The 9,536-nt window shown below is 35.2% G+C and overlaps 1 protein-coding gene across 1 annotated transcript; it reads left to right on the top strand.

Moving 5' to 3' along the window:
• Positions 1–1,527: 1,527 nt before the first annotated feature.
• Positions 1,528–7,515, top strand: LOC119569279 (the record flags this gene model as incomplete). Its single annotated transcript, XM_037917511.1, has 6 exons — positions 1,528–1,723; positions 1,839–1,951; positions 3,822–3,937; positions 4,393–4,618; positions 5,398–5,441; positions 7,289–7,515. Coding segments are annotated over 6 exons (922 nt in total), but the record flags the coding sequence as incomplete, so codon positions are not given.
• Positions 7,516–9,536: the final 2,021 nt, after the last annotated feature.

The raw sequence follows: 9,536 nt of genomic DNA on the forward strand, positions 1-9,536 counted from the left end.
TTTTCCCATAGTTTGCAAAGCTAAGGGTGGTGCATATAAACAATAAAAATGAAAAGAAGTGGGTATTTTTTCCTTTATCTGAAGCTTCCAAAAATTACTGTAAAAAAAAAAGTATAGGTTAATTTTATTTAATTTTTTTTCAAGTCTTATGAAAATTATTTTTTTTTATATATAAATTTTGTTTTGTCATTAAAAAATTCGATTTTTACGTATTTTGTGGGGCGACAAGCCACATCAAACAAGTTTCAAAAATATTGCGGTTTTCAGGTTGCTACAAAAAAGGGTCAAAATTTGTAGATCAATGAATTACATACAGCGACCGATGAATGTATCTTTCTTAAATATTATGTATGCCCTTGTTGCATTTTACAAAAAAAGTAAAACAAACAAAACAAAAAAAAATTAAACAAATTTACAAAGGAGGTGATATTTTTAATTTTTGTTTGTGTATGTTTGTTTTTTTTTATAATTACCTGTGAATATAAGCCCGGCGCCTAAAAGAAAAAAAAAATAAAGGATGGAAAAAAGCATTATTTTTATCCTTCCATCTGTTTTAAAATATTTTATGGGGGAAATTTAAAAATTTCCTGAGATATATTTATAAATATGGAAGAAAAGAAAAAATGCCAGTGCATTTTGTGAATATAAAAAGTGCTTTTTTTTCCCCTAAAGTCTCCAAAAAATTTACTGCATTTTCAGTCAAACCTGGGGTAAATATGGGTCTTTTTTACTAGGCGTTCTCAGTACTTGCAACAAGTTTTAATATAAAGACTGTCTTCTAGGAACACTGTATTACAAATAGATATTAAAGTTTTTTTCCAAAAAAATTATTCGAAGGGTTAAAAAGGGGCCAGGGGATTTTAGAAGGCATCGCGAGTATAAAGGACGGTTTCATTGTTTAAAAAAGGCAATTTTAAATGGGGTAAACATTATGTGATAGACTTCAACAAAAAGTCGGTAATTCGATTCTGGCCTGAATCTACCCTAATTCATTTTTGACCCTTTTCCTTTTTTTTTCTTGTGTTAAATTGTTTCCCCTGTGCCCGAGCATCTGCTATTGTCTTTTCTACCCAGTCCCCTTTTCCCTTTTGAAAAAAACCCGCACTGATAACCACATTTCTATCTTATGTATCACAAAAAAAACTAACAGAGATGTTTTTTTATTTCATTACCAAAGAAATATAGAAACGACTAAATGAAACTAATGGTGGCGTACTTTTGGGCGCTGTCATCCAGAGTTGAATGATGCATGTACCTAGTTTTTCGTTCTCACTCAGTAAAAAAAGTTGAAGGTCGCTCTTCCTTCCACAGTCTTCCGGGGCTGAGGAGTATAAAAGCCCCGCTCTTCAGCTATGGTGTCGTCTTCTGCAAAGCGTTAATCACAAACAGGGTATGGTTAAGGACTACTTTTCCCGAGTCTTGTAAAAAGTATAAGAAGTTATGAAAAAAAATAAATCACACCAATTTAGTATTCTAGATACCAGTAATAAAGACAATAGCTAATAATCCATTCTTTATTTCTATAAGAATCGAGTACTAACCATCGTGGTCTTGTCCCTCGGGGTCCCCTTGGCCGCCGCCGGTGGATTTGGGGGGGGGGGTGGACACGGAGGCGGTTTTGGCGGCGGACACGGAGGTGGTTTTAGCGGCGGAAAACGGAGGTGGATTTGGGCGGTGGTGGGATTCGGAGGATCTGGAGGATATGGCGGAAGAGGATTTGGAGGTAATGTCCTTTCTGGAAAATATTTGAAAAAAACTAACACCTATTTAAAAAGATTTTTTGAAGCCAATGAAATATCCATCTGATCTACAGTCTTACATATTCCATACAATAACAGGTGGTCAGGGGGGCTTCGGTGGGGATTTGGCGGCGGTCATGGAGGATTCGGAGGCGGTCATGGAGGATTCGGAGGCGGTCATGGAGGATTCGGGGGGGTTTTGGAAATTGGAGGTAAATTCAGGGGGGGAAACCAAAAAAGTTTCTGTTGCAATGATATCGTGGACACTCTCCGCTTAGGAGACGTTAATAATTCCCAAATATTTTCAGGACGATAGGGAAAAAGTAAGCTGTTCTAACAACCTCTCGTTTCCCGGACTGTACATTGAGAAATGTCTTTTTTTTTGGCTGTTTTTTTTTTTATCAAAATATGAATTAAACTTCACATTCCTTTCCCTTTTTTTTTAATTTTACCCTGTATTAGTAGTAATTGTGTCAGGGCAAATACGCCCGACACGACACGGTGAAGTCAGATTTATATGTAAATATGTCAAAACAAGGGATACCTTGAAAAAAGATCTAGATTTTTTGATGAAAACCAATAACAATACCTCACCAGCCTTGGGCCCCATTACAGTGTTAATTCATCATCAGAAGAAAAAGTACATGGTACGAAATATGAAATACCTAAAATACGATAAGTGGCAAGAAAAAAAAATACCGGAAAATGGCTTCGTAAGACTGTGTATTCATAGGTCTTTAAAACTGTGTAATCAGTTAAATAATCCAGTGTGCAGATCAGTAAAGTGAATTCACTGACATGTAACGTTCTAAGTGTTTAAACTTAGCAGTTTTAATATAATGTTTCTGCACATCTCTTTCTCTTTCTCTCTGTCTCGTTGTAAACTCGTGGGTAAATGTGCGTCTGTAATATATATTTAATTTGGGGAGACGGAAAGAGAAAACGAAGGCAAGAAAGATGAAATGGAATGGAGAAGACATGAAAAAGGTAGGGAAAAATGGGAGATGAAAGAAAGGGAGGACACAGGATGAAGATTTGTATACAAAAAGATAATAAAACTACACATACCAACACACCACACACACACACACACAAAACACACACCACACAAATATATATATATATATATATATATATATATATATATAATATACATAGATAAATATATTTATATTTATATATATTCATTGTATATACACATCTATCTATCTATTTACCTGTTTTATTATATATATATATATAAAATATATATATTTTATATATATATATATAATTTTATATATGTATATATGTATACAATGCATACATACATGTGTTATGTGTCTGTGACTCAGAATGTATGAATGTGCGGGATTATTATGTATGTATGTGTGTGTGTGTGGTGTGTGTGTTGTGTGTGTGTGTGTATGTGTGTTTATGCACACACCCCGCACATACACGCACACACACACACACACACACACACATATACAGATACATATATACAGCATGTGTGTATATATATGTATATGTATCTATATGTATATTTCTGTATATACAGTACCTATATGTATAAAATATATATAAATGTATATATACATTTGAATATAATATATATATATATATATATATATATATATATATATATATTATTATTTATATGTAGGTATATATATATACTTTTTTTTCTTTTCATTTTTTCAACACCATTTATTCACTGCAAGAAATGTCCTCTATTCATTATTTGAAATATTTTCAGTCTCACCTTGCGATTGGGTGCCTTCCTAATAAAACTCCCTTTTAAACCTTTTACCCCCCACTTCCCCTACGCACCTTTTCTTCTCACCCATGTTCGGTTTTTTACCTGAAACCCCAAGCGGGGGGTTTTTTAAAACACTGGGGGGGAAAAAATCGGGAAAAGGGGTGGGGTCCAAAGCCTAACCACGGGACCCAAACAGGAATACAGGACTTCGGTCGTTTTAAAATCTTTTGCCAACAATAAGGGGAATTTCCAAGGTTTTTTTAAATTCCCTGTCATTGACTGAGTTGAGCTCACTTTTCAAAATTTCCAAATTAAACATACTTAAGGGAATCGAAATGTAGCTAAGGGCAGAGAAGATCAAGTCAAGCTGTAAATTTAAGAAGTTTACCCAAAATGTTTATTGTTTTTTGAAAAACAAAAACTTTACCCCCTTTGTCATCAATGGACTTTTAAATCGGTAGGTAGGAAAACTTAAGTTAAACCAGGTCCATTAACTAAAATAGTGACATTCAAACAAAAAGTTGAACCATGTCAGAATTTGAGGGCGGCGTTTTTCCCTTTGATGAAACAAGGTTCTAAAGAGGGTCATATGAAAAAGTACAGACCTGTGTATGCCCAAAACAAAAAAGTTCAGTGTTTTTATGATCAGGGGTTTAACCACAACGAAACAGTTTATTTAAAACTTGATACTTACTTTAAAAAAGCTGTTTTATTTGATTTTGTATTAAAATTTAGAAGATCGGAAGAAAAATATAGCAATGGTTAATGTCGGGGCCCCCCCAAAGTTAAATGTGGAAAAAATCTAGGCATTGATATAAAAACCCACTTCCAAAATCCAGTCACCCAATAGACAAATTATGTTTTTGGTCCCCTTTTCTAAAGTCATAAGAAAAAAATTTTATCGCCCCACAGTTTCACTCTCAACAGCCCCTTCGGGAAAATAGGGCAGTGCCGAGAGTTTGTGATGAGAAGTAAATCAACTAAAGCTGCCCATAAAATATCATACAAGCACTTGGATTTTAAAGGAGCAGCAAATGAATGCCCAAATTTGGGGCTCTCAGCTGATGTCAAACCAATTGAAAAACTTTGCAGTTTTTTGGTCAAAAAAATTTCTAAGAGAAAATTTGGAAAGGAACAAGCAATTTTATTTTTTTTAGTTGATTTTTGGTTTGACTATTAAATTCTAGAACGCCAATGATATCAAAAAAGCAAAGCTGCATAGGGCTTCATTTGGAATACCAAAATAAATTTTCTCTCAGAAATGCTGACACACCCAAAAAAACTGCGGGTTGGGTGAAAAGGATAGCCTCTATTTTTTTAAAAGGGCTCATTCATCAGACTTCTTAAGCGTTTTTTGAAGTAAGTCAGCGTAAAATTTGACAAAATCAGATGGACTGAACACTTTTTGGTTGATAGGAAATGGCATTGCACCAACACCATCCCCTGGCACTTTAAGCATGTTTAAAATTTTTCCTTGGGGGCAGAATAAACAAGCTATTTGGAAGGCCCCATAAGTTCAAGTGTAAATAATGATATAGATTTAAAGGATTTTCCTTTTCTATAAAATTGCAAAAAACATATTGAAATTCAGTTTTTAAACTCTGAATAATGGGTCCTCTATGTTTTTGCAATACTGACTTAGAGTGGAGAAGAGGGTAAAGGGATGATATTCCCTTGAAGAGTCCAAAGACACTCAAGGATGTATTGAACGAAGCCAGGATATTTTGGGGGTTTCTTTTTAAAGAATTTTCCTCAGACAACTTTCTTCCCGGGGAAAATGTAGGAAAGGGACCTGGATAGATTTCAATGTCAAATAGTAACGGATTAAAGTCCCCATCAGTAGTTTTTTTTAAAAGAATGCAGCAAAGGGAAAAAAATTTTTTAAATTTTTTTTACCATGGAGACTTATCCTTAAAGGATGAGGAAACTCACATCCAAGTGTGCACAGAAATCTGCAAAATGTAAAAGTACAAGTGATGTTGTTTTTTGTTAAATGAAAGACTGATTTTGGTTGCGATTTTTAAACAAGAATTGTCGAACTCCCCAAAAAAAAGTAAAAAATTAATTATGTAAATTGGTGAAGTAAAGAAAATATAAAAATGACCTTTGCTTTTACGATTAAAACCTTTGGAGCAATCAAAAATTCCCAAAAAAATTTGTTTTAAAGTCTTTTTTTGATAGTCTACAATGTTTTTTTTTCAATTAGTATAGAATAGATATTAAGGTGTATTCAGCCCTGTAAAAAGGTACTAGCCAGAGAGTGGCCAAAAGGGCATGTTATTCTTCAGCAGGTAACCTCAATCATCGAAATTTTCATGCAATCCTTAAATTTTTGGAAAAATATTTCTTCAAAAATTGAGATAATTTTTTGGGGTAAAGGATTCAAGACTTAGATGGTTTTGCCCTCTCACAAAGTTTAAACCCTTTTAAATTGCCTGGGCACACATTTTTACAAAATTTTGTTTTCTTAATTTAATATAAAAAAAATAAACCCGGGGAAAATTTTTCCAAAATGGAACCCCCTTTTTTAACAGTTGCAGAATGAAATAAAAAGTCCCCAAAAAACTCTGGGTACTGTACGGTTTCTCTTTTACCTAACATTTCACTTATGTTTCCCCATTTTCGTGGGGCTCCATTCTATGACGTCAAAAACAGCGCGTGATTTTGACCTTGTATTCTTTCGATCTTGACTGGCCCATCGCGCGGGCGCACCGGCACCCCGAGCACGCACGCACGCCCCAAAACCCACACACACACACCCACACACACACCAAACACACACAACCCCACACACACACACCCACACCATACCACACACACAACACACACACAAAAACACACACAAAACACAATAGCTATTTTCTTTATTCACATTTTACATGCTCAATCAAAATCTGTGATATGGTTTGTTTCAAAAGAATTACCCGCACCCAAGAATTTAAAAAACTTCAAATATTCGGACTTATAAAAGCACAAAAAATCAAAAATCAAGGTCAACTGAAATGCCATACACGAAAGCAAAAAAGGATAAAAGAAAAGGGACAAGGGAGGGAGGCCAGGAACGACAACGAAGGAAAGTGTCCCAAGAGTGAGAGCCATTAAACTGAATGAATAAGAAACTGAAAAAAAACGCAATCGGAAAAGGGAGAAATAGCACACAAAGGGGGCGTACACTCGCTTCGGCTACTTCCTTGTCTAGGGTTTAAACCTTTTTCCCTTTTCTTAATGATCAGCATTGCAGCGCCTGCAGATATTCGTTAATCTTTTAGCGAAAAATCAACGTGGCAAGCCCGTTTTCTAGTAGACGCATGAAAGCTACATGGAAAATTTATTCCAAAGTAATACCTTTTTAGTAATCCAGACTGATATCCTGTATAAATACTGTTGAAACCCATTTTTTTTTTGCAAAAAAAAAAAAAGCAAAATTCAAAAAAAATCCTTTCCCACTATTTAAAACGAGCAAAACTTTCTTATATTTCAAATAGAAAAGTCAGTGCAACTATGAATAATGAAAATTTCTGTGATGGCGCGAATTTTTGTGTTTTGGTCATCAGCTTTTACCCCGTTTTCCCCATGCAGCCCCAGAGAGAAACCCGAAGGTCGCGGCTTCATTCCCGCTCTTCCCTTTTGTCTTCCGGGGGGAGGGAGTATAAAAACCTCGCCCTGCAGCCAGCATCAGTCGTCTCGCAGCGCCTAATCATAACTGGTATGTCAAAGATTTTTTTAAACTCCGTTCTGTGAAAAAACCGGATTTAGACCTACGTTTAAGCATGAGATGATGATTTTTTAAATTTACTGCGCTCAACAGCTACGGTATTAGCGGCGAAAAACCCCGTGGGATTAGGGGTGAAAACTTAAATGCTTTTACTATTATAAGAATCAGTATCTTCACCGTCGTGGTCTTGCCCGGTGGTCGCCGGGCCCCCGCCGGTGGATTTGGGGTGGACACGGAGGGGATTTTGGGGTGGACCGGAGGCGGATTTGGCGGTGGGCACGGAGGCGGATTTGGTGGTGGACACGGAGGGGGATTTGGGGGTAATGTCCTTTTAGAAAAATTTTTTTTTCAAAAAAACCCCAATGGTACAATGAACACCTTAAAATTTCTGAAACACGAAAAATCTAAAGGGTCTACATTTACCTAAAAATCCTACCGTAACGGTGGGGATGGAGGCTTGGTGGAGATTTGGCGGCGGTCATGGGGGATTTGGAGGGGGTATGGAGGATTTGAGGCGGCCATGGGGGTTCGGGGGTGGATTGGAGGTTTTAAAAAATGAATTTAAAACCCAAAATGATTACAAGATTATCGTGGACACATTACTTTCAGGCATTTTAAAAATTTTTTAAATATTTCAGGACGATATGGAAAAAAAGCTGCTCGAAAAAACCCCCCCAAACCCCGAAGGTTGTATTGATTTTTTTTTAATTAAAATTAAAATTAAAAAAACTTCTGTTTTTATCCTAAATTTTAAAGCACCTTTGTATTATAAATTTTCTATGCCCAAAACTTGATCTTGCCACGGGAAAGCAAATTTAATATGTACATATGCCAAGGAGCAGTATGAAACGCTAGAGATCGTTTAAAACTAGCATTTATTATTGGTTGAGTTTCATATCTTATTAAGAAGTAATATAATTTGTTAAAATAATTAAATAGGGATACAAAAAAAAATTTTCATATTTTAATATCTGACCTTTTCCAATACAGAATGCAGGCGTGATCTCATACAAAAAAAATAAAATGATAAGAAAAATGACCGATAAAAAGTGAGAACTTACCCGAAAAAGGCCCAAAGCGTTAATCATAGGATTTCCCAAAAATGTTGTCAGTTGAATAGTTCACAATGTAAAACAATTTGTTTAAAAACGCGAACCTAATGGCATGAAACCTTTTCAAATATTATGGTGCACCTCTTTAAAAAATTTGTTTTAAAGGAAAAACTAACAAAGTGAAGTAATACTTTTTAAATGTAAGTGTAGAGCGAAATAATCGGACAAGTGGGAAGAAAAATTTCAAAATGCAGTGGAGATTTTTTTTATTTCTTTTATCTTAAAGATTTCAAAAAACCCCCTCAAACTATTACAGACTTTAAAGGGTGTTCAAAGCAGCGTTTCCCCAAAAGTTGGCAGTCGCGGAGGGCCGCGGGGTCGCGATACCCCGGGAAAATATGGATTTTTTTTCTTTTTATTTTTCCCTAAAATTTTTTTGACGATAGTTGTGGGTTTTTCTAAACGTTTTTTGAAAGCGGGCGGGAGGGTACCCCTGATTTGAAGGACTCTTCAATAAGGTAAACATTTTGGAAAAGGAATTCGAAAAAAAATCGACACAATTGTCGGGGTTTTTTAATTTAAACTAGGTAAAAAGGAACTCGTTCCCTTTCCTTTTATTGTATAAAAAAATTTTCCACCGCAACCCCCAACCCTTTTTCTGATCACCTTGTCTGTTTTTCTACAAAAAGGGGGGACTGATGAGGAAGTCGAAATTCGCTCTTCCTTCCACGTCTCCTTGGGTAAGGGGAAAAAAGACCCGTCTTTTTCCACGACATGTATCACAGGGTCAATCAAAACAAGATATTTTTGAGAAGATTATACTCGCGCGTATTATAATTTAAAGATCATAACAAATGTATAAAAAAAAAAAAAAAAAACACAAAAATTAGAAGAAAAAAAAAAAAAAAATTACTATAGACTCGAAAAATTAGCCTTTCTATATACCAAAAGAAAACACTTTTTTCGCGCTTGGAAAGAGTTTGAGAGTCTTAGAAAAGAAAAGAAAAAAAAAGAAAGAAAAAGAGAATAAAAAAAAAAAAACAAAACAAAAGGGGTAGTTTTAGAGCCCTTTTATCTATAAGAAGGCAGTTTTTAGTACCCAAAAAAACAGAAAATATCAAAAAAGATGTATTTTATTTTCTGTTAGACTCGAGTATTCTATACCGTATGGTCTTTTCCCCCGGGTCTCCTTCGTGCCGTCCTTGTGAAATTTGGACTAACAAAAGAATGAATATGAATTAACGCTCAAAAAAAATCAAAAAAGGGGGAAATTTTAATTGGGGGGGAAA

This window comes from Penaeus monodon, unplaced genomic scaffold (genome assembly GCF_015228065.2).
Source record: "Penaeus monodon isolate SGIC_2016 unplaced genomic scaffold, NSTDA_Pmon_1 PmonScaffold_13880, whole genome shotgun sequence".
NCBI lineage: Eukaryota > Metazoa > Arthropoda > Malacostraca > Decapoda > Penaeidae > Penaeus > Penaeus monodon.